This window comes from Natator depressus, chromosome 2 (genome assembly GCF_965152275.1).
Source record: "Natator depressus isolate rNatDep1 chromosome 2, rNatDep2.hap1, whole genome shotgun sequence".
Taxonomy (NCBI): domain Eukaryota; kingdom Metazoa; phylum Chordata; order Testudines; family Cheloniidae; genus Natator; species Natator depressus.
The window spans coordinates 173,701,034-173,727,619 of NC_134235.1; the positions used below are offsets into that span (position 1 = coordinate 173,701,034).

General features: G+C 40.6%; 1 protein-coding gene across 1 annotated transcript in view; it reads right to left on the reverse strand.

Moving 5' to 3' along the window:
* POU6F2 (POU class 6 homeobox 2) overlaps positions 1-26,586 on the reverse strand; it is a 377,737-nt gene that overhangs the window by 208,686 nt on the left and 142,465 nt on the right. The window contains exons 3-4 of the mRNA XM_074945315.1: positions 13,920-14,011; positions 12,660-12,888 (exon numbers count right to left, since the gene is read on the reverse strand). Coding sequence (XP_074801416.1) covers positions 12,660-12,888; positions 13,920-14,011 — 321 coding nt within the window. The remainder of the gene's footprint in view (positions 1-12,659; positions 12,889-13,919; positions 14,012-26,586) is intronic.

Below are 26,586 nucleotides of genomic sequence, written 5' to 3' on the forward strand. Positions count from 1 at the left end.
TTAACATGATGGCTGTCATAGTTTGTTTTGTTTTGCATGAGCCAGAGCTCATTACAGAGAGCCTGCTGTCATTCACCATTGGCTTGTGTCTTTTTAATAGAACATTTCTCAAATGAGTGGCAGGGCATATGTATTTCAATCCATTCTGCACTTGAGTTTTTGTGTCTGGTCCTGCTCCCTCTAAAATCAATGGGACTTCAGGATTTGGGCCTAAGACAGGAACCACTGTAGGCTGGGATTTTAAAAAGTCCCTAAGGGAGTTGGGCACTTAACTCCCATATGTGCATTTACAAATCCCAGCCATAACTTTTAGATCACTTTGCTTTCAGCCATCCTTTTCAGTTGTCTATTTGGCTACCTTCTTCACAGAGCTACCACAGTCTTATTCACGGCTAGGCTCAAAAGATACTGTAGTTCTCCATATTCCTAGTGGTGCAGTGATATGGCCTACTATAAGCCTCATCCTATTTTGGTTAGCTAGTTTGCTGTGCAGAAGAGGTGAACTAAAAACAAGTCTCACTGCTGGGGAGGGTAACAGCAACTCTGCACTTGCAGCAGTCCCCTGCTAGGCAATCCAGGGATTGACACTGATAGTTGCTCTAGTAGGAATCACTTACCCTCCAAGCTAGAGGTAAGACGCCAGATAAGCAGTAGCCTGTAAAAAGGGATTTTAAAAAAGAGAAAACCAGGGGCAAAGATTAAGATAATTTACCCTTGTATATTGCATCCATCATAAATCCATTGTCAGTATATATTGTTCAAGTACCTGACAAACTTCTATTTCTACCCTCTCCATAAAAGCCTTCCTTGTTGGTAAAGTTGTGTACCTTTCATTGTTTTATAATAAACTGGAAGTGAGTAACAGTGCGATATCAAAGGAAATAAAACTCCAGTTGCTATTGCTGCTGGGGTTGCCTTCTGAATGTGGCTTATACAATATTTCATCTGTGCTGACACCTTTCACTCTCAATTATTTGGCTGCTGTCAAAACAAATCAATCAAATTATAGCACTGTGTCTTCATGTTACCATTCCATTGTAAGTTGGCTGCATTAGCTTTGAAATATATGGAAGTATAAATTTTATCTCTATTATTTATGTAATGCAACTTTCTCCCTTGTGCATTATCTTACAAACATAGCAAACTCAAATGATCTCATGTCAAATGTTGAATATATATATATACACACTTACTGCTAAGAAATTTTAAAATAATGGCACGCACGGGAACATAAACATATAAAAATACACTTGATAACAGTTTTAAACATGTTACCAACACTAACCTACTGATGTCACAAATACGATGTGGTTTTAATTTTGGATACAAGTCTACCGTTGTGTACGCGTCAGGTAAATGTAATTTAAGATGATATAATTCTGTACCATAGCTTCCACTAGAATGCTGAAGAAAGGTGAAACAAAGAGATCAAAAGAACTGATTATTTTAGCAGTAAAAAAAATTGCTGAGCAAAACCATTATTTTTTAATTATGCTACATTGTTGCATAACGAATGTTGTCTTCTTTTAAAATGCACAAACAACATGGGTTAGTATAGGAAAGGAAAGGCTTACATTTAAGTGACAGAATCGGAAAGAAAAATATTTTGGTGGTACTGTTCACACTTCTGTAGTCACCATTTTAGCAGCATATAAACTCTAAACCCTTTCTTGAGAGTGGTTTTTCCATGTAAACATAATGAAAAGTTAGTTTTCAGGTTCTTAGCTGAAGCCCTGAAAATAAGCCATTTACATCAATTCCATTACTTTTTAGCTGGAGTGCATGACTCTTGCTACTGCTCCTACTAATACAGAGATGCTTAATACATAGGTTATACATGGAAGCACATAACAGATTTGTAAACACCAGTTTATAAGAAATCCTTCTTATTAATCACTACTGATATAATGGGAAAGCAATAATGGTCAAGAACACAGTAAAAATATATATTCAGTACCTTTTGGCACATGAATAATTTTAGAAGTCAAGATGGGGTGGAGGATGCGAGAGACAAAGACCAGGAACATATGGACTGGGTGAGGAAAGAGGACAGAAGGCAAACACACAAAAAGGGATAGATACCCATGGACCAGAGTCTGTAAATCCAAAGAAATGTAATTGAACTCAATGGAGCTACACCAGCAGAAATGAGATTATCATCTCGCCTCTACATGGACTAAAATATTTCTTTTTAACTGTGTACAATATAAAATAACTTATCACCACAAAGTACAAAAAAGAAATGAAAGAAGGTATTATAAAATTCATCAAGCGTACACCTGCTTAAGTCCAAAAAGTGACTTACGTGATGTCATAAATATAAAGGGAAGGGTAAACCCCCTTTAAAATCCCTCCTGGACAGAGGAAAAATCCTCTTACCTGTAAAGGGTTAAGAAGCTAAAGGTAACCTCGCTGGCACCTGACCAAAATGACCAATGAGGAGACAAGATACTTTCAAAAGCTGGGAGGAGGGAGAAAAACAAAGGGTCTGTGTCTGTCTGTATGCTGCTTTTGCCGGGGACAGAACAGGAATGGAGTCTTAGAACTTTTAGTAAGTAATCTAGCTAGGTATGTGTTAGATTATGATTTCTTTAAATAGCTGAGAAAAGAACTGTGCTGAATAGAATGACTATTCCTGTCTGTGTGTCTTTTTTGTAACTTAAGGTTTTGCCTAGAGGGATTCTCTATGTTTTGAATCTAGTTACCCTGTAAGGTATCTACCATCCTGATTTTACAGAGGTGATTCCTTTACTTCTATTAAAAGTCTTCTTGTAAGAAAACTGAATGCTTTTTCATTGTTCTCAGATCCAAGGGTTTGGGTCTGTGGTCACCTATGCAAATTGGTGAGGATTTTTTACCAAACCTTCCCCAGGAAGTGGGGTGCAAGGGTTGGGAGGATTTTGGGGGAAAAGACGTGTCCAAACCACGTTTCCCAGTAAACCCAGATAAAGTTTGGTGGTGGCAGTGGAAACCCAAGGGTAAAATAATTTTGTACCTTGGGGAAGTTTTAACCTAAGCTTGTAAAAGTAAGCTTAGGAGGTTTTCATGCAGGTCCCCACATCTGTATCCTAGAGTTCAGAGTGGGGAAGGAACCTTGACACATGATGTCAGTTGGGAGTTTGCACCAACACAAAATGCATTTAAGATACATGTACTCTGTGGTTTCTATGCTTCAGATGGTGGAGATTCAGAAATATTGGCTGACATCCTGGGTGCAGTGAAGTCAATGGAAGTTTTCCATTGACTTCAGTGAGGTGAGGTTTTCTCACGTGGCTGTGCATCAGATATTAGTATTCCAAGGGCTCTATACACTCTACTACTGTGTGCAAGGTTGCAGGGGTCAAACCAAATGGGACCTGGACCCTCCAAGTTGAAGGGGGAAAGCAACCCATTTGCACCAGTCCTGTGGGAAACTCTCCAAGGGGTTCCCAGCAGGGTTGGGGCTCCACAGTTTGGGAAGGGAGGGTTGTGGACAGCCACAGTGGGCCTGGGGAAGATGATACCATCTTCCCCACCCCCAAAATCCCTAGTATGCTGACTCCCTCCACATTTCCTTATGGGGTGTCCCACTGGCCATAGGAAGTGGAATCTAGTGGGAAGTATGGAAGTACCACTCCCAAGTAATTTGTGCTGCCATGAAGAAAAGCTGATGCCCCAAGGGCCAGGGAATTTCCCTGCAGATCTCAAAACATGCTCAAGTCCAGAGTACTAGGGCCACTACTTTTGTTGCATGAAGGGGAACTATCTGTCTACCCCCTCTTGCCCATAGAGGGACAATTCAGATGCTCACAATCTACGCGTCCATCTAATTTTCATAAATTGAGGTTACTAATCTATTTTGAGATCCTAGGAACCTCCTCAAAGCACTTTCATGGTTTGGATGTCATTGGAATCCTGCAATGGAATTGCAGCTCTACTAAGTACAGACAGGGAGCATATAATTCCCTTCCTGGCGTATTCTCCTACTTTGAAATTAAGCCTGTAAATGTCTCTTTTTCGCTCCATTGTTTGTGTTGCTGCAAGAGATTGTTATCCTGTGACAACATGTTTCCCTAGCACTCCCTCTATATGATATACTATATTTACACTCCATGTTCAGGTGCCTCTTGTTCAATTAATGCTCCAGTGCTTCAAGGATGAGTTGATGTGCATAGGTCATAATGTGGAACATGCCGTTTAACACTGCATATATATAAATTTAAAACTCTGAGATACAGAAACCTATAGCAGATGCACAGTATCTATTCCTTCTGTTTTACTGTTATTTATGAAAACATAAAGGTTGCCTGGGCATTACTGAATATTAATTTACATACTGAATACACTTAATACACATTGACTGCATACTATTATAAGCTGGATGTAACTTTTTTATGGGCTGAATTAAATCCTCACTGAGATTGATGGGGTGTGAACACACACTTCAATTAGCATAATTGTACGGATAAATTAATTCCAAAACTCCACCTAAGACAAAAGGGTTATGTGAACCTGCCCAGGATTTTTTGAATGGGTGAGTGGAGGGGCTTTTGCTGAGTATCGTTTTGGGAACACTATGTGTGAGGGAAGGGAGAACAGAGGCAAAGAGCAAGAAAGCCAGGCAGCAGCCTGTGAGCACAGTGTATGACCTGGAAAAAGGCTAGAGAGAGAGCTTCTGAGTCTGCTGTTGGCTAAAGAGGCTCGTGCTCTAAGCTAAGAAACTGTATGTTTGTTACTGGTTCCTCCTGCTTTTGGAGAAACAGGACTTTGTAAGTTCCTTGTAAGTAAACAAAACTGCACCAAACTCCATGATCATTTTCTGCTCCCAACTGGAATGTGCCCAGGCCTCTGAACTTTGACTAATTGCTCGGGTAAAAAAGGCAAGAATACAATATAATAACCCGTATGAAATTAATGCATTCTAAGGGCCTGAAACCATTGGTGCAGGTCTGGCACTCTTCTTTGAGTAGTTGCACACGTGGCAGGACTGTAGGATTGGACCGTGAGCTTTAATCACATTCTGAGATACCTAGGCCTATATCAGCACTTACAGTTTGCCAAATCATTTACAATGAACGGCTGTCAAAAGTGTAAGGACTGGTGTGGGAACCGAACTTCATCAACTAAACAACACCAGAGCACACCACATTATGAACAGTAGCTCCCCTGCAGGCCCAGTTTCCATTTTCAGATCAACTTTGACTGCACGCAGAATTTTTAAAAAGGTCCCACAAAATGTTTCAAGTTGAATTCATGTAGAGACGTTTAGCAAGAAGGGCATTATACAGCTTCAGCGCTTTCCACAACAATTAAAAAACAAAAAGCAAAACACACAACTTCTTTCTCTCCAGGAAATGACACAGAACTAGACAGATTTTAAAGAAATTTCATTAAAAAAACTTGTTTCCTAGGCTATTAACTTGTATAATATATGGATTCAAAATCTGTATTAAAAATGCCTGTAAACTCAGCTGGTCAATAAAGACTTTGTTGTTTTTACGAGTCCCTAAATATATATGTACTCAATTAGAGTCCTGCTGGTCTATCAGGAACAGAAGTTTCTAGCCAGGAAGTTTTTATAAGGACTTTATTAATACAAATTCCATTGAAAAACAAAGGAAATTAAACCACAAAGACTACAAATGTCTGACTTAACTCCACCAAAGCAAGGAAATTATGAGTGAAGGCTGCAAATCCATCACAGTAATCCATCCGTAATTCACCTTGTGTTACTTACTGCTGGAGTCTAAGATCAGTGTATATATACACGTGTGTATACCACAGGGGTGGCCAACCTGAGCCTGAGAAGAAGCCAGAATTTACCAATGTGCATTGCCAAAGAGCCACAGTAACACATCAGCAGCCCCCTGTCAGATCCCCGCCCCCAAAGTCTCCCACCCCACTAGTGGCACCTAACCCTCCATCCCTGCATCTCCCGCTCACTGCGATCAGCTGTTTTGTGGTGTGCAGGAGGCCGGGGTGGGGGGGAGGGCGGAGGAGGAGCAAGGGCACAGCAGACTCAGGGGAAGCAACGGAGGCCTCGGGGGAAGGAGTGGAGCGGGGCTTGGGCCTGGGGCAGAGTCAGGGGTTGAGCAGTGAGCACCCTTCAGCACATTGCACCTGTAGCTCCAGCCCCGGAGTTGGTGCCTATGCAAGGAGATACATATTAACCTCTGAAGAGCCGCATGTGGCTCCGGAGCCACAGGTTGGCCACCTCTGGTATACCATGTGTATGTATCATTCTATCTGCGTATGACCCACCAGGGTATGTAGCATGCATGCTACAATGTTGAGGCAAGGCACAAAGTGGCAAGTAGCAGCTAGGATTTTCACTTTCATTCTGAATTTCATTGTTTCTGTAACATTGCAGTAATTTAAGAGTTTAACATTACATGACTGAATTTTCTGGACATTAATTTAAATTTGTCAGGGCCTAAATTCAAGAAGATTAAAGGCTCCTGAAACAGGTGCAAAAAATACTTCAAAAACAACACTAAAATGCATTGATGTTCTGGCTGACAACAACTCCATTTACAACCCTGCACACATATTATTCCTGACAGGGAGCAGTATCAGTCTGAGATAGGGGCAGGGGTGAAAGAACGCCAGTACAGGCCGGTACGGTGTACCGGGAAAAAGTGGCCACTGGTACTGGCCCATACACAGCTGACTTTAAAGCGGTGCCACTTTAAAGTGTTTAATGTTACTTTCACCCCTGGATGGGGGACTAGTTACTGGTGAACAAAGGGGTGTATTCCCATACACACTCGTCTCATACTTAAGTCATCCTTCAATTCCCTGCTTACAGCGTATGCCATGGTGGTGTCTGCAAAGTGACCAAACCCTGGGTTTTGGTTGGAGCCAGAAGAGGAGAGCACAACTATTGCCCTGCCCATCTGCTGCTTGGCATGTGTTTCTGGAGGGCATCTTTGTGTACAGGCTGCCAGGATTTAGCCTCAGACGTTTGGTTGATTGCAATCAATCCTGTTTTAGAATTAATCTTATCAGCACAGCCTTTTTATACCTCACTTATGTTCCCCCACAATTGGGAGCAGTACTGGAGTGAAAGGTTGGCATAGGTCTGTTGGAAATCAACAAGAGAGCATGCAAACTTTAATGCTACTGCGTCTCAATGTCTCAGGTGTTAGGTCTTTAACTTACGGGGCAGAAAATATAAAGAATAAATCACTAGCACTCTGACAGTGATCAATAAATAACAAATAATAACTAATAAAGCCCTGAACCTTTCACATTCACTCCCTGAAGCTACTGTTTTGCCACTGTAGAAGATGAGCAATTAATACCATTGGGCCAGATCATTCCCTTTTGTAGGAAAACTCATAGGCAGAGCCTTCTGGGGGGATAGTCTATTCTCTCTTTTATGACCCTGGAAGAAGAAAAGCCTAGACATCCCCCCCGCCACAACACTGTGAGTCTTGGGACATCTGTCAGAGGCACAGTGTCTTCTGTGTGGTCTCTGCTCCAGCTTCAGGGATCCTTGCTCACCCTCCAATTCCCTTCCAGTGTGGCATCAGAGGAATCAGGTTGTCAGGGAATCTTGATGTGGTGGTAATAAAGGAAGTGTCCTAACCTGGAGGAGCATACATAGAGTCTAGGGCTGTATCAACTTTCGCCTGGATTTCCGATATGGAATATGTGCCCTCTTCCCTCAAATCCTTTCCCTTCCCTTGCACAAATCCCTGGACCTACAAAGGTAAGGAGGTTGGTATTATAGAGTGGCTGACCCCTCCTTTCTGCAAGCAATTTCTGGAGAGATGATTCCTTCCACCCATCTCCACCTTCTCCATTATTTTCATCAGTTTTGAAGATGGACCACCCCCTCTCCCTTAAACCTTCCATGCAGCTGGCAGTTCTCAAGTAAGAAATGTACTTACAGCTCAAATAGTACTGCTCATCTGCTCATCCTAAAGGACTGTACAAAGGTGAGCAAATAGTAGCCCAATTTTTGGTAGGTGGGGCAGCAAGGGATATTCAGTGACTTGTCCGAGGCTACACAGTGAGTCAGTGGCAGAGATAGGAATAGACCCCAGGTCTCCGGGCACCCAGTCCCATGTCCTATATACTGCAACTGTGTTATATATAGCCTTCATATAGTGATGGTTGCGCATCTGGACTGAGGGTTTCACTGAAATTGCTACTGAGTGTAGCTCTTCTTCTTGGTCCTTGTCATTCTTGTTCTGGTTCTGTTAGTACAGTACAGAAGTACCTGGGAATAAACTATTCCTCTCAGTGAAACATCATTTTGATTATTACTGACATTGCTGCTCATTAAAATACACAAGTAAAACACAGACTTTCTGTAAGCTCTGAAAGCTATTTCATGTTACTTGAAGGGGAATACAAATGAATAGGGACTGTATCATTTTAGTTAAAAGAGGGAAATGTTCTAAGAACTGGAATCTGGACTCTAGATCAGTGAGCAATTGAGGTTTGTAGTTTATTTCTTTTCTGTCTCTTTCTTGTTTTTTACACTTATCCAATATCTGACTATTAAGCTGCATGTTCATGGGGAATGAAGAAAGTGCATGTTGTTTACTTTATATCTGTTCTGCAATTAAAGATACACTGCTAAGTTAAGATGAAACAAGATCTAATAAATGTAAACAATTCATTTTGCCTTTCTGGGACTATTATGTCTTTACACTGACTGATCAGATCTGTACGTAAATAATGACTTTTTTTTAAAAAATCCTTTATCTATGTTTAGTGTTACCAGATCAGTGTATTTTAATGGCTATCTTCCAGCTCTCCAGCTGTTTAATCCATTTCTTTCTCCATTGTATTGCAGTTAAAAAAAATGACCTGCTGCTGTTTAAATAATGTAATTTAATGATTTCACATTTTCAGCCACACAAGGCTTTCTTTTAGCTCTGAAGCCGTTCACTAATGATTTGGGGAGATAGTTTGTTCTTGTTTCTTCTAGAACCTGGGACTGAGAAACTCAGACTTACAAATAAATTATTGGCACCCACTTTAGAAACATTACAATTTGCAGTGAAAATAAAACAGATAAGATTCGGTATTATGGGGCCAGAATTTCCAACTTGTTGATTTCTCTTGGCAGCAGACTGAGAGGTTCAAGTATTATTCAGCCTCCAAAACTGTAAAGGACTCTGCAACATTGTTGCATTAAACCTGACATAATATATAGTTGAGATAGGTGCACTGGACCTGAGGTTCCCAAAGTGTTGTCTGTGGACCACTGGTGGTCTGTGAAACACATGCTGATGATTCAGAGAGAGCTGGCTGGCGCCAGGATGCTCCTTCTCATTTCCAGCTGCTATACTGGACAACTAAAATGCATTAATTAATTTCCATCAAAGCAATTGCTATAGGTGCCACGGGGATGTAAAGGGAAGGTGAATGAGAGAGGAAGTAAGATCCTTAGCAATTCCTGGGCATTGCTAAGCATCCCCAGTTCCCAATGAATTCAACCAAAGTTGAGGGCACTCAGCAGCACCCCAGAGAACACTCCTCAACAGACCTGAGGACAAGAGAACAATAAAACTATCAGGTGTTCAGTGCCACAAAAAAGCAAATGCTGTAATGTGGTATTTAAGGCAGATGGACAGGTATATCAGAGAGGGCATCTCCATGCAAAATAGTTGATCCACAGGCAGAGTGTTCCTGAGCTCTGAGGCACTAAGAAAAAGCTATTACTAGATTGGAGAGACAAAAATGTTTAGAAAAACCTGACCTGAGAACTGAATTTCAGGGAACTGAATTTGGACAGCTTAGAGACAAGTCTGCTCAGAAATGGAGGGATGAAGATCTAGGTGAACCTGCTACGGGTTAATTGAAAATGTGGCAGCTGAGAAGGTTGTTCATATTAGCCACCACAAGGATGGCTAGATGCAATGGACTAAAATTAAAGATGAAAAAACTTGGCCTAAATAGTAGACAACACTTCCTCTGCTTTTCTAGCATCTGCTACCTCTTTCCTCTTCCCACAGTCTCACCATTGTTGGTGTGTCAAACTTCTCTTCTGTGCTTCAGTTCCCCATCTGTGAAATGGGGATAATAGCACAGGGCCTACCTCACTGGGGTGTGGTAATGATACATACATTCCTGTTGTGAAGCGCTCCGATTCTATGATAATGGGGACCATATATGTATATAGATAAATAAAAGTTTTCAGCACTGCTGTACTTATTGATACCACTAAAGTCACACAATTTTGTTGCTGCTAGGGAAAGTTAGCCAGGAGAAAATGGTTAAGGATGGGCATTTTAACTGAATCTGTGCCCTGTCCCTTACTCCCTTTTTAAACTATTTTAGTCAAGGTTTTGGAGGAAAATTTTACACCTTATCAGATCAGGGCTTTCAAAACCCATGTTTAAAAGTGATCTCAGTGTATATACTCATTGGCTGAAACCACCAAGACTGAACTCAAGTGCATTGGTTGTAGCTCTTAGGCCATACCATCCAATTTAGCAAAGCACAATGAATTAGTGACGTAAGAGTTCCATGAGCTTATGTTTATTTATAATACTATATACACAGAAATCATAAGCTGGTACACTCTTGAGTGGAGGGATACATTTTTATAATGCCTGTTTCCTCATTAAGATTTTATCATCTACCTACACTAAAAGGCCTCTTCCCTTCACTTTGTTATCTCTGCTTTTACCCGGTCCTGTTCCTGCATTATTTTTTTAATCTTCAATTCCCTACTTTACATGCACTTTCAAATTTTAAACAAGCAAAATTTGTGCATTAGTGTGTCCTTTTCATCTATGATTTATGAATGACAGGTTCCTCGGTGCAGCTTAATGGTATATGAGAGACATTATTTTAAACATTAAAGTGAAAACCATTTACAACTATGATAAGAGAGGTCTGTTGAAATTAAACTTTAAAACACACACAAGGTAAAGGCAAGTAGTTGCACCAACAGGTGAAAGTACCAGGCACACAGTTTTGTTCAACACATTAACTGTCTCTCCTCTTCTCGGTTTCACAACCTGTAGACACTGGTGCTTCAAACAATCCATCAAGTCATCAGCAGCAACTGAAGTTTAATTGCCTAAAAAGTACTTAGAGTGCTGTGTAGAGCATTCACTTAATTGAACTCCCATCTTGTCTTTGGAAAACTTTTTTCAGCATTTAGGTCAGGAAAGAAAAAATGGGGGCGGGAGTTAAAGCTATATTTGATTCTTCACTCACACCCTCCATCGCTTGCATACAGGATGTGTCCCTCCCCACTAAAACTACTCTTGCAATATCATTATGGGGTTTTTTGCTAACACTTTGCCTGTTGTACATTGTGCAACTCAACTCATGAGCAACCTCCTTCGAAGAAGCAATAAACACCATTGAGAATAATAAGTAAATTCCTTTATACTTAATATTCGATAAACTCCTTGACTGCGGCAGTGTTATTGTTATGGTACATTCATGTGCCAGGAGTGAACATACGGAACAACAACAGTTACATTTTACTTCGCTGTGCTGGGTTTTCAGTCTGACTTAAGATAATAAACACAATGGGTGAGAGAGATCTAGGTCCAGATTCTCTGCTAAGGCGAACACAGTACACCTCAGGACATGGGGGCAGGGGAACGCACAGGTGAACTTTGTACTCCGAGTCAGGTATGGTGTCTATTCTAAATTTAAACAGCATTCAATGGCCACAAGGGGCTGAAATGGCAGCCAGGGACCAGAGTGGAGTAGTGAAATCGTGGCTACACCCCCTATACTGCCAGTAGAGATTAGGAGCCACTTCACCATCTCTGTGCCACCAGATGATATCATTAGTGCCACTTTGTGCTCGCACGATGTAGCATAGCCCCAACTGATTGCACCGCACTTGAGAATATGGGCACTGGTCTTTAAATTTTCCTATAAAGTTCCATGCACACATATGTTGCTATAACAGCCACAATAAGAGTAATGTGCCCTTGATGGATGCAACAGCCTCTTTATTTTAAACTGACACTCACGCACTTTATTTTAGTAGCTGCAGTGAGAGAATTAGCTTTATCACGGCATGACTTTTTTATTATAACCTAGACCACTTTAGGAAGAACCAGTAGAAAGCAGGAACTAATTTTTAAGCGGAATGCAAATGCCACTTTGCTTCGTTTGCTCTTGGAGGGCCTGTTGGTTGGAATGCACACAGTTGTGGCGTATACGGCTAACGTGCCACCAGCCACCTCATAAATGGGAGTATGGCGCAGCAATACGCGTCCTGGAGAGTCTAAGAGCAGTTACAGAAAGGATGCTTTTATAATGTGGAAATCAAATAACAAGATACTTCTAAATGACCACCTCCTGATACTAAGCTTTTAGCTGCACCTCTTCCTTTACTCTTCCCTACTCTCTCGGCTAAGATTCAGCATTGGCCAATCTTATTCGAGTTCACAATGCTATTTTAAAATTTTAAGTGAACAGTGAATTAAAGCCATCAACCAGTATGATAGAGCAGACCAGTTAGCTATTTCCAGGATCTCAGAGAACTGGCCTGTGGAACGAGAGAGAAGAATACTGACACAAAATGTTTATGAAAAATGCAGTATAGATTTGGTAACCTTTCAGTATATTTTTAGTATTTCAAAATAATTAAGGTTTTGAATTTTCAATAAAGATTTGGCATCATGAATAACCGTTTTTGTGGACAAATGGATCTACCTGTGAAAATACTGATTGATGAGGTTTACCTTGTAGATTTTGCAATGGCAAAGTCATAATGCCTCCTGCTGCAGCTGCTGCTACCAGCCCTTGGATGTTGGTGAGATTAGCTGTAGGCAGAGTTAGGACCAGTCCTTGTTGACCACCCAGTTGTCCAGCCATGTTGAAGGGAATAAGGATAGGTTGATTTAGGGCTGGAGTGCCTCCTGGCATCACCCCCGCTACTGCTGAGGCTAACTGTTGAGCTGTCAGTAATGGCTGTAATGAAACATATACAGTAAGCATATTTTACTGTATACCTGAATAAGAAATAGCACCGGTATCACTGTACATGTGCCTGGGATCACCTGTAATATTACAGTTGGTACATGCAATTACAATGCACCGTTTCTAATGTAAGAACATACACTTCCCTCCAACACAAAAAGCCTTGAAGATCCTGAAGACCGAGGCTGGAAACCCTGGTAATCATATCCAACCCACTGATCTCTGAAATCAGAGCCTGACTTAAGTTGCTTCAGCTTTGTAAAGAATTTACTGTACGTGCCCCAGAGATGGTTTTTGAATTCAAGAAGGCCAAATTCAACCAAACCTACAAGTATTTAAACTCAAACTTTCCCAGAGCTCAAGTTGCAAAATTAATAATTTCCAGGAGCTATGTGATGCAAGGGATGCTCAAAGACTGCACTATAAAGTAGGCTGGAACATCAAGCATCTGCTTGCCTTCCCAGGGCAATTGACCGAATGCAGATATCCCTATACAAAGTGACACAGAAAATCAAGCACTTTGTAACTGTTCAGAAGAACAGTATAACACCCATACCTTACTGCAAAAAACATTTGGCTTAATAAAATAATGAATGGATTTTTTTATTAATGCAGGAGCTGTGTGTGACTATAGGACTGTCAAATCCAATAAGCTAAACTTGCATTAAAATTGCATTAACTTTTTTTTATATTAAATCATGACCAGTGCTTCCAAAGTAACTGATGTAAAGTTCAAATAACTTCATTTTATAAACACACAAACCATTTACATTTTACTCTTTGGAAAAACATATAGAAACAAACCTCGTCCGTTTGTTTTTAATGCAAGACCACATACAGAATATTTTTTTAAAAAATATGTGTCACTTCCATATCTTCTCTGTACATGTTTGTGTAATAAAACTTCAGCCAAACAATTTATCACCATATTTTCTATATTTATACGGTTAGGTAATTTTCATTCATTGTTAATTACTTTAATCAAACTGCAATTTTAATTAGGCTAAATGAAAGGAACTGACCTGGGGCCCAACCGGGAATGCTGGGTGGGACTGACTGAGCTGATGCTGATCAGCTGTGCTTGTATCAGACAGCACTGGGTTTCCTCTGGCCCCTAGAATTCAAAGAGAAGCTCTACATTAATATCTAGCCCAGAGACCAGCCCATTACATTTTACTCTGATGTCACGTAACATCAAGCTGAAAATGATACGCTAAAGTGGTTTATCAATAACGCAAGCACTCAAATCACTTATCAGCTGCATAAATTATGCTAACATTCATTCAGGCCAGACAGCTCATTCAGGGAGATACTGGAATCTGACAGCAGTGAAACTGAAGCTATCATCAACTCAGCTAATGTGGATTGCATTATACATCAATTTACACACAGTACATGAATACTGTGTGTGTGTGTGGCAATTGCATTTATAAGCTTAGGTGAGCAACAGCTATTCTAATTTCTCAAAGCAAAAATTATCTGGGACACAATCAAGTCACATCTACTTTATAACACCTCTTTTTTGGGGGGGGGGAGGGGGCACATCTGAGGCAGAGAAACCTGTACCACTCATGATAAAAGGCATTACAAAAACCGAGCGCAAACATGCTTCTAAATGGCACTTTCTTCTTGTTCTCTAATTATATATGGTAAAGCAGAGCTTGTCATAACCAAGGTGTTTCGGTGCCAACTGAGACAATCAAAAACCAGCACTAACTATGTGCTTGAATCAAACACGCTGAGCACAGAACACCTTCCAATGTAGCTCTAGCTGGATTCTGCTGAAGATCACTGAAGAGATTTGAAAAACACCAAACAAACCCTAATAACTGTAACAAAAGGTCAACAATCGGCTTTCAAACTTAAGGTTCACTCCTGCAGTCCTGACTAGGGCAGAACTCACACTGACTCACAACTTCTTCAAGGAGGACTGCAGGATCAGGCCCACTGTTTGTTTCTGTATCTGAAGGAAATGGCAGCAAGTATGAAAAGCAGCAGCCGGAGCACTGTAGTTTTAAATAAAGAAAATTCCTGGATACAATTTTAGGATTTCTGGTCGGTACAGCAGCTTTTGTTCTGTTAGTTTTTTTTTCTGATGGATGGTTGAAATCCAATTCTAAGTAAACCTTAACAAGATCCCCTTTTCCAATGTTTGTCCTATGAATAGCAAGTACAAGGCAATTCAGAACCAGTTTATTGGCATGCCATGGTCTGTGACAGAAAAAAAGGATATGATTCTGTCATACTTATAAATTTTAAAGAAGGTATTATCAGCTCATTTAAAACAAATTCTTCTATATATTCTCCAAGGGGACAGACTTATAAATAATGGAAATGTGAAAAAAATACTTCATCACATTAAGGCACAAATAAAATTGACTGCTACATATTATTCAATTGACTTCTATCTCTACCGCGATGTGTCAATCACAACAGCATTTTATAATGGGATTAGGCAATAAATGTGCAGAGCCATTATGCAGAAATCTGATTAATTTGTAATATTTTTGTGTGTGCACAGAAAGTCAGAAATGGACATTGCTTTGGGAATATTTACAAGCGTTCTATTGAAATTTCTAAATTGATTTGGAACCAACTAATAAAAACTCACAGACTTTTTGACATTTTATAAAGTGAAGTCTGTCAAAATAGGTTTGGCATTTTAATGACCACTGTCATTTAATAACTAGAATAAGCTGACCTATTATAATTGGTCAAGACTCCAACAACTGCCTAATAACGTGCATGAAGAGATTTAGGCATAGGGTGACCAGATATCCCAATTTTATAGGGACAGTCCCAATATTTGGGGCTTTTTTTAATATGGGCTCCTATTACCCCCCACCCCCGTCCCTATTTTTCACACTTGCTACCTGGTCACCCTATTTAGGCACTACATTTTTTGTGCGTGATTTATTATCTGAGATGCTTGGAAAGCATGGAATTTAACTGGATGTGCGCAATACTGTGAAAATGTACACAATCTGAGTTTTTATATGCATAACAATGTCCTCACTCAGGCAAAACTCAAACTGCCTTCAACATGACTCCTGCTTCTACAGGGACTGCAGGATCAGATCCATTATGAATAAACACCACTTTGCCTAGGCTTATTTCCACATATCAGCATGTTCTTTATTTATCTTCATACGACAGCTGTATGCAAGGAATGATATTACATCAAAGACGCAGGTCCCATGATCCTGACTAGCCCACCACTGAGGTCAAATTAAATATCTGTTTTTGTTTGCCTGCTTGAAGAAGTTAGAGCTTTGTCTTGGACTATGATATTACTGAAACAAGTTCCTAATATTGTATCCTGTCAATGAATTTGCCTGGAAAGGCTTCAGAGAAAGTACAAAGCAACAACCAAATGTCTATTAGTACAGGATCCTATTTTAATTAATTAAGGGCCTGATTGTACAGCACTTACTCTCATGAATGTTCCCAATGACGTTTTCATACATTTTTTATTTAGTGAACACTATTTTCTGTTATGTATACTGTATGTAACTTGCAATATTTAATCCTGTGAGAAGCAGTTTGTACAAAAGGTGTCAGACAAAATCAGACAATAAAACTAGAGTACTATTAAATTATAATTAATTATGTCGTTTTCTTATTGCATTGCATTAATTGCAATCAAATAGGATTTCATTCATTTTATATTGCTGTTTATTCAAGACACTGCATCTGTTTTTATTCCAGTGCATGAATGTTGTGCCTGCTTCTTCCAGCTCACTTTCCACACAGTTTAGGAGTCTCATTGAAATGGCATACAATTTCAGTGTATGAATGAGGTCTTACACAGTCTCCACATGAAATTATGCATGCTGTCTTTTCAGGATCAAAAAGGCATGTTTCCCCTCATGCCCATATTTATTTTTCTCATACACATGTAGTGTACTTAGTTTTATAGGCCCATCTCCTAATCTATCTGCTACAGCAGCCACTCCAGGCTCAAGTTTTCTTTCAAAGTCAGGAGGGAAATCTGCAGCTTGTTGGCTGAGCAGTGAGTAAATGTGGCAGAGCAAGAATTTCTGGGTGATTGGAGGTTCCACTGCATCACCCAAGCAAACAGAAGTTGTTCTCTGCCACCTATTATCTTCAGTGATAAGCCCAGGCACAGACATCCAGGAAGGCAAAATACAGCCACAAAATGTTTGTAGAACGCTATGATTCATTCCTTCCCTACAGTATTATTTCTCTGAATTAGCAGGGCAGATTCTGCCATGCTAGAAGAATTCAGCTAACAAAACCAAGTACTGAGAGTACCTCATGTTATATTTACTGTTTGTGATTCACAGAATCATAGATGATGGACCGGAAAGCCATCGTAGGTTATTATCTAGCAGCAAGATTTCTAGCCTGTCCTTCCACACAAGCTCTGGATTGTCCTCTCCCCTCTGTTTTAATTCAGTGGCTCTTAAATCATTTATTGTTGCTGGCTCAGTGACCTCCCTAGGCAAATGGGACCTTGGCTATTTTAAAAAGATTTGCCAAAGTGTTATTTTTCCAATGTCTGGATTCATGCCACTACCTCTTGTTAGATCAACTTCAACAACTGTACAGTCCTTTCACAAGGATATCACTGCCCTTTACAGACATGAATTCATTAAGCCTTGGAACACCTCTGTGAGTATAAGGCAGTATAACAACAGAAAGGGACTATAACAGAAATGGTTAGCAGTGTGAGATCAGCTCTGGCTGCTGTTTGCAGGGTTCCCTGCACATATTAAGTGACTGGCTACTAAGCAGGAGCTACTATCTCTCCCCATATGCAAGCGCACCAGGCTCTCTGCCCCTATAGAAAAAGATCTTGTGAATGGGCAGGCCTTCTAGCCAACTCTGATATTGGGATGAAAGTAATGGCATGAGTGCTCTGGACTTAAATCCTTCTCACATGAGGGAGGCCGTGTAGCCTAGTGGATAAAGCATCAGCCTACGAGTTAGGGGCCTGGGTTCTTTTCCGGCCTCTGCCACTACGCGAGCTTGGGCAAGACACATCCACGTTACAGTCCCGTGCCTCAGTTTCCCCATCTGTAAAATTGAGATGATGATACAGATCTCCTTTATAAAGCGCTTTGAGATCTACTGCTGGAAAGTATTAGATAAGAGCTAGGTATTATTCTCATCTTTTTTCCTTTCCCAATTTTGAAAATCCAAATAAATAAAGTACCACACCTGGGTCAGCTATCCCCTCTTCCCATGTTGATGTTTAGGGGAGGTTGTGTCCTCACCTATGTCCTCCACAATCTTCAGGAGGTCAGACTAGATGATCGTGATGGTCCCTTCTGACCTTATAGTCTATGTGAATGTACAAGTCTAATTACACTTGTAGGGAGGGTGACTGATCACCTTGTCCAATGTCATTCGGGGTGATCTGTCTCCTCCCTGGTACATGAAAGCTGTGGCATTTGGGCTGAGGGAGAGTAGAGATGATGGGTGGGATGGTCCATTTTGAAAATAGGAACAATCTTGTGCACAGGAGGGGAGCTGGAGCACAGGTTTACTAGCGGAGCCGCTCTCACAGGCAGGCTCAGACAGCATGCTCAATAATACCATGCTAACAGTCTGGGGAGCTGCTGCCAGGACACAAGCACCAACCTAGATACAGTTTTAATAATTAATAAATGTTATTATTAATACCAAATTAATTATTAAAGCAGCCCCTCACCTGTCAAGGTGTTTGGAGTGCATGACAAAAAAAAACAAATGAAACTATTATGAAAACATAACGTAAAACAACCCTCTTAAAAAACCAAATAAACAAAGAGGCAGTAAAGAAAAGAAGAGGAAAAAGATGGAAGAGAAAGGGAATTAGTGGGGTGCTAAGTGTGGTTTTAATAAGAGGTATGTTTTTATTGTTAAAGGCACTGGACTGGTGGTCTGGTTTCAATTCCTGATTCAGTCATGGATTCCCGTATGACAATGTGGAAATTCAGTTCTCTTCTCCATCTGTCCTGTCTATTTAGACTGTAATAACTTCAGGACCATCTCTTACTACGTGTCTGTCCAACAGCTACGGGTCAGGATCTCAGTTGGGGCCTCTGCGCGATACTAAATACTCCTATTGCCACTCATAAAACGCTTTTGAAATAAAAACTTGTTCAACTGTTTTTGAAAAGTGAGGAGAGACGAACCAGGGTAGATGTCAGTGGGGACTGAGCTCCACAATCAGACTAGCAAAGGCCTGCTAACCGTAGGTGAGATGATGGTGACGAAATCAGCATCAGTTCTAGCCAGGTCTTAGACTGTTTACCACACTTAGGTGGCTTCTGTGCCCCCCAATACCATAGCATGGAGCATCTCACAGTCTTATAATGTATTTATCTTCACAGCACCCCTGTGACGTAGGAAAGTTCTGCCATTCTCATGCACAGATGGGGAACTGAGGCAGAGAAAGGCTAAGTCACTGACCTATAGCAAAGCAAAGAATCCAGATCCAACAAGTCCCAGACTAGCACCCTAACCACTGGACAATCCTTCCCTTCTACTGGACCATCTTTCCTGAAAACTTTGGTTTTGTTGATTTTTCAAAGCCTAACTTTTATAATTCAGCTAACTACAATAATAAAGTTTTGCACTAACAGAGCCAAATAGATTCTGAAAATAAACGTTATTTTACCCTACCATAACAGTAAGGCAGCTACATGTGAATATAACGTAAATAAAGAAACTAGCATTTCAAGCAACTAAACATATTAAAATGCTCAGTTCCAACCCCTGTTCCCTCTAAGGTGTGCGCGCGTGCACACAGATCCTAAACCCCACACACACGGCGAAACACCGCACACACAAAAAATGAAATACTACATCGGAGCCAGGCCGAAATATCATTTAAAGGCGACTTTTGACATTGTTCGCATTTTACTCGCTTGGGCACATTTGCCTCATGGTGCACAAATTTGAACTCTGCTTCAAAAATTTGCACAGAAGAAAATTTTTGCACACACAGCCTGTCAAAAATTCGAGGAAACATTGGTTCCAACCCTACCTTGCTATCCACATAATTAATTTTAATTGTTCTCACAGTCAATGTGACTTACAATTGGAAGGTAAGAGCAGGGTTGTTTCTTCTTCACCATTCTGTTTTGTCTTACAAAAATGTATTAGAAATACTTGATGTGATATATTTAAATATCCAAAGTTAATAAACTGCAGTACTGACTCCACTGAGATTCAGTCTACTCATGTATAAAATATGATTTTACAAACCTAACTATGAAAACAAAAATATAATCTATGCTTACGCATGGTACTACAAGAGTATTTCATTATTTTAAGTCAATATCTATAAAAGCATACGCCCATTGTCCAAGCCTATAGACGTTTAGATCTAAAACAATATGATCAATAGAAATAGAAAAACCCCTAAATCTAGTATTGCCAACAAGTAGCAGCAGAAACAGACAACATGCAAAGTAAAACACAGTCCTATGAGGTGTTGAAAGTGGAGTTTCCCCAACTCTGCTTGACTTCAGTGGACGTTGAGGGAACTCAGCACCTGCGGAGATGGAGCCATAATTTGTAAGCTCTTTGGGGCAGGGACTCTCTTTTTCAGGAGAGGGGAGGCAGGGGGCTAGCCCCTGCAATGGAAATACTCTGGGAACTCTGCTCTCAGGTAAACTCATGCAAACATGGAGGAGGTTGGGGGGGATGGCGGAAGGAGGAGTGGACCCTGTGGGGCTGAAGCAGCTGCTCTGGGACTCAAGATCAGGTTGGAGAGTAGGGAATGGAACCTAGAAGGGATAGGGGGCAGGTAGAAGTCCCAGGACTCTCCTTCCCAGCCTGAAGCTGGCACCCCGCAGCCAAGTCTCAGGACCTCTCCTCAATTCCCCATCCACATCTCCACCACCCCATTCACAGGGAGCTTTCACCCCCTCCCCCCCCGTGGTCTTTTATTCTGTTTGTGAAGCACCTAATACAGACGGGTCCTGATCAATGACTAGAGCTCCTAGGTCCTACAGTAATACAAACAAACAAATAATAATAATAAAACCAAAATCTACCATAGGGTAGCCTGATCCAGCAGGCTTCACTCACACAAAACTTCATTGTCATGAGAAAGGTCAGCAGAATCAAGCTTGTTAAAAGGAAAAAAAACCCTCAGCATCCCCAACCAATTAATCAACCTATTGTTTCGAACCCCAGCTTATAAGTGTTGAGCATCCTCAACTTCCACTGCCTCAGCACCTCACAGGATTGGGCCCATAGGCTGGTGGCTCTTCCAAATCCAAATCACCTCACTGTAAAGCCTCAGTAAAGAGATGGCTATGGATGGTGCACAGGGCCTTTATATGTCATTGGTATGATTCTAATAGTCAGCAGAAAAAGCTGAGGTCTTCTGCTGATCTGCACTGAGGTGCTGACAAATTCAGTCAAAGGGCCTAGTCTTCCTCTCTCACATCAATTTTACACTGGTGTAACTCCTGACTTTCACTGGTAAAAATTACACTCAGGCCGAGAAATTAAATTATTATAATGCATCACTCACAGAAGGTTACATGCTTACACCTGGAATGCTTCTATTTAATTTAGGGGCCAGAAACTGTATTCCTACAATGCCAGTTATAAAATTGACCAAGAGCAGGCATGAAACTGACTCAGCACATGGGCTGGCCCACATCAAAGGTTCTTTCGTGCCCATGATTCCACAGTACTTGCTCTGGAATTCACCACTTGCTGCAAAATTGGGCTCCAAATTCTGAGCTTTCATATAGAAAAATATTTCTACCCCTACCAAGAACCTGTAAAAATACAAGCCAACTGAGTCCTTGTAGTGTTGCTTCCTGAATCTGCAGACAGCTTGAAACAATAGCTTTGAGGGGAGCAAATTGCCCAATTCATATCAATGGCTTGTTAACTATGAAACCTAAAATGACATTTAAATGTCAATACTGTTAACTGTTTCACTGCCAATCACTTTAATAGAAAATTGCCCCCCGCACCTCCACAGTCACCAAAAGTCCAATAGCCCCTTTCCCAGTTTACCCCTGAAAACATCTATGATGCAGCTAGGCACTGTCAACACAAATGTCTCTGGCATCTCCAAAACTGAAAATACGAGAGCAAAAAATAAATTGTATATAATATCCAAATAAACACCTCAGGGCTGATGTGCTCATTTTATCATTAAATTTCGTATTTAATTAATTAAACCCCTACACCTTAAAATGTAAATAGAGCTGTTGCATAATTTGCAGACTGCCACAGATTTCAAATCCAGCTTGCCTTTGACTACGCAGGGATCTTTGTATCGTCCTCTTGTTCTTCGTGGGAAACATCATGGTCTCCAAAAGGCTCCAGTTCAGCAAGGCACTAAAGCATATACCTGATTTGGGATGTGTGAGTAAACCCACGGAAATCTACGGGACTAGTCACATGCTTGGCACACGTTTATGCACCTTGCTGAATCAGGCCTACAACACTGTGAGGTACGTGACTTGTAATAATGCATATTAGTTTATGAAAGTGATTCACATCACAGATAATATCTCACAGAGTATGATCTACACTGGAATCTAAGCCCAGGGTTAGTAGAACTCAAGTTAGCAGATCCTGGATTTGTTAACCTAGGGCTTGAGAATCTACACTTATTTGTAACTCTGGGTTAGGAACTGTTGAACCCATATGTCCCAACCTGGGGCTCCAGTGTCTACACGACATTATGTGGGACAGAGTCCAACAACCCGTATCCCACACTTCCTAGTGCCTTTCCAAAATGTGGCCACTCTAGCCCTTTGTTCACGGCGCAGTGTGGGAAACTTGACTGTTCACCATACTTGACAAAGGACAAAGGAAGTTGGCCCGTGGGATTGTGGAATACTTTGGTGGACTCCCAGAGCATGAGCCCATTGGGGCTGCGTCTTCCTCTCTCTTCTTTTTCCTCTTTCTTCCTCCTCCATCCCTTTCCCTCTGTCCCCTTTCTTTCGCTAACTGAAATCATTTATTAAAATAAACTTATGTTTTATTGTTAGACCTTATATCAATTATTTTTGCATTTGACATGCTTCACATGAGAAAAGAAGCATTGCTACTGCAGACAAGGGGAAGGGATATAATTGCAAAAGCATGTTCTTTATTCAAAATGGGCTCATTTCACTTTTTTCACCCTGTAACTACAGTGCATAAATATCCCCTGTTAATGGTACATGCATTTTTTATGAATTGGACCCTTCATATTGAGTGTTGTGGTTTCTTCTCTACTGTATGCATTAGCACAAAGATAATCACATTAAGGTCAGAAAGATCCTATCAGTTTTCCCTGAATTCATACAACATTTCATACCCACTGCTTGCTGTTAGTGCTGGTGAATGCAGTGATGATAAAGGTTACTTATTAGAAGATGGACGATTGAATGCATTATTATTTCATGTTGGGCAGCTGATCCCTAGCTAAGCAGGGCAGGAGGCTTCTTTAAATTAAACTTCCTTTTCTTTCAATCCCTGCAAGCTTACTAAATGCCAAAGAGAGCACATCTATTTGGAGGAACTGCTACTGTTTTTTTTAATTGGCATCTACCATTTCCTTATGATGTTTATGGCATTTATACACATGTATTTACTTGGTCTACAGGACAGAAGCACCCCTCCCCCTGTAACAAGCTTCCCAACCATCCGCAGCCCTTAACTCTAGCCCTCCCAAACAAAACTGACTATATGATGGTGTTGGACATTATACAGATTTGCACTGCCATTTGTCTGGGAGGACCTGTACAATTCACTCATTATTGGTTTAGCTACCGGCATCAGACCATTTTGATATACAACAATTGGTATACATAAACATTCGCATGGGGTGTGTTTGTCTGTGCACAAGAATATTTTACTGCCTCGCCTGATTTAGATATTTTGTTTTCAAAAGTTCCGATGACTGATTCACTCCCAAGGGGGAAAGCCACAAGCCTCATTCAACCTAGCGAGTGAAATTCTGAACTCCAACATCCTGTTTGGAATTTTTTAAAAAAATTGTGTAGGGAGAAAAGATGCTGCAAAAATATAAAATAACTTGAGTGTCCTACCAATCCTGAGTGAATGTGTTAAGGGAGCTGCAGTGAGTGTGGTGCAGTTAGTAGAGAATCTCTGAATAAGAGATGCAACGTACATTTAAATCCAATAAAAGCACCTGCATTTACAACTCCTACAGACCCACCTCTCAGCAGAAGCCATGCTAACTACAGCAATCAGCTCCGATGTGCAAGATCCCTCTTATGCTAAACAAAGTTAAAGAGATACAGCATGGAACATCAGTTTAGGCATGCAGATGGAGTACAAGCGGGTCATATAATTTGATATTGGGCTGGGATTCCAGGAAAGGGAACAGAGAGCAATAATTCATGTTGCGTTTTCCATCACAAGTGACATGCTGTTTTGGAGGACAACAGCTCCATGCTCCCAACCTTGAACCTTGGCATGCTCCCATTTTGGCACTCCCACAAATCCTGTGCGATATCTGAGGCAGAACGCTTCCCAGAGTTCCCTCTGGGGTGTCACAACCTCACTCCCCCCACCCCGCCTGTGCTTTACTACTCATCCCTGAAGCTACCTAAAGGAACCCCGTTAAAAAAAGTTGTGATTTATTCAGGGTTGTAGTAAAGACTAGAGATGGCAAAAAGAGTTCTGAAATATGCTTGAAGTAGAAGTCAGAAGCTCTGGAAAACCTTCCTAAACCTTTACAAAGTTTTACTTTGGTTTGGAAGTGATTTTCTTTTCCTTTTGGAATTGCTTGACCCCACACTTCCTCCAGACTGTTCTAACTTGGGATCATGGTCATGTGATGGTGGCTTATGAAACTGCAGCTTTCATTGTTGAGTCCACTCGTCTGGTCTCATCCCCGCATTGTTTTTGACAATTTCTCCCTCTCTGCTATGGCCTTTCTGCAGCCCTCCGGGGCTGCTCCATCAAGAGTCTCATTACAGGTTGTTCAGACTTTATTGAGACTCTTGAAAGCCCCAGAGATGCATACTGTAGGAGCCTAGCAGAGAGCCAGGGGAGCCGCAGCAGCTCTGTAGACATGAGACCAGGCTCCCAGATCCACCTAAATTACAAGCTAAAAGGCTACATTAGAAATAGATAGCCACAAATGCACTACTGAAGATTCCCACCCACAAAATTCTAAACCCTCACTGCCTCCAGAAATCTGGCTCACCTGTTTGATACCCATAACAAGATCTCACGATGTGCCATTGTTTCAAATGAAAGTGGTTGCAGGAACTATGAATGTTTCAAGTGCAGTAAGTATGAGTGTCTCAAGATCTTGTAGTTTTTGGCCTGAAACTAACTTGGGACTGTTTATTAGTGTCCCAAATCCATTGAAGCATTTATTTACAGTGGGATTTCATGAGGAATTCCCAAATACTTCTAGTTTGTCTGCTTTTTAGGACCATTCGATTGCAGGCTGGGTTCATTATCTAAGCTTGAGTCTGGTTGAGTTGAGGTTAAAAATGCAGCAAGAGTTGTTTATTCTCATTGTAAACCCAACCGTTAGATATACCAAAAGACCCAAAGAACAGTCTGCATGCTTGAAAAATCTGGGAAGGTATTTATTAGAGAGTTGCACTCGAAAGGCTTGTGTGGGAACTCAAAGTTGTGTTTCCTAATCATATGCTACTGATATGCAAAAAAAGATGTGGGGGAATACAGATGTGAAAAAAGTGTGTTACAAAAATCTCTGACATCATTCCTGTAATTGGGCTTGATCTTGAGTCCTCTTCAGCCAATGGCAAAACTCCCACCAACTTCCATAGGTAAAGGATTAGTCCTGGAGGAAGGATTCAGGAACAGGGGGCATTGTATAGGGTTAAAAAGCTTTGCAGATAGCAGGCATATCCCCCAACAGTCATAATGCATGAAATGTGTGGTATCGCAGTGAAAAATCCTCTGGTTAGTAACACCTTGTCATGGCAAGACCTCTCTGTAACAACATGTTGTGCAGGCAGGAAATAAGCAAAAAAAGATGCACAATTTAGCCTTGCCAAAATACCAAGTGACAGACAACTTTCTTCAAAGAGTGAGAGAGGGCACCATGATACTTACTAATGGGATTAAATGCTATGGAATATATAAATTGATCTACAGTTTCCAATCCATGAAAATGCCTGAGATCAGATTTTTACAAATCAGATTTTTATATCCCTTTTTATGTATTACTGGTCTGTTTATTTTTTCAGCATTACAGTAATTGAAAAATATCTACTGGTAAAAGATGCTATTAATTTAAGTGCATTCATAGTGTGTTATGTCACTAATAGACTTAGGTAACATTATTCTTTTATCCTTTTTACAAAGCATTATTTTATTGTCCTCTCATTTCTAAGATTTTAGTTCCACTTAAAGTCAAGTAGAGTGAGGGCTTCATGGTATTCTATTATATTATTGTCCTGTCATTATTCTAACTCCATTACACAGCAACACAAAACCAGCATCAACTTCCATTTGTCATATTATTTATTTTAAGGATTATGTCAGATCTCAGACTGTGCATACGTGCCTACTAAACATAATTTGGAGTTGGACAAAAAAATAAATAATTACTTCCTTGTACACATACATTAGAAAATGTGGTTTCAAAGAAGATACTCTTTTTTTTATTCCGCATTTTGATAAGAACTGTATAATCTGAGCTCAGACCACGTCATTTTTAGAAAAAAAGCAAATCTATGTGCCTTATCCCTCTATTCACAGAAA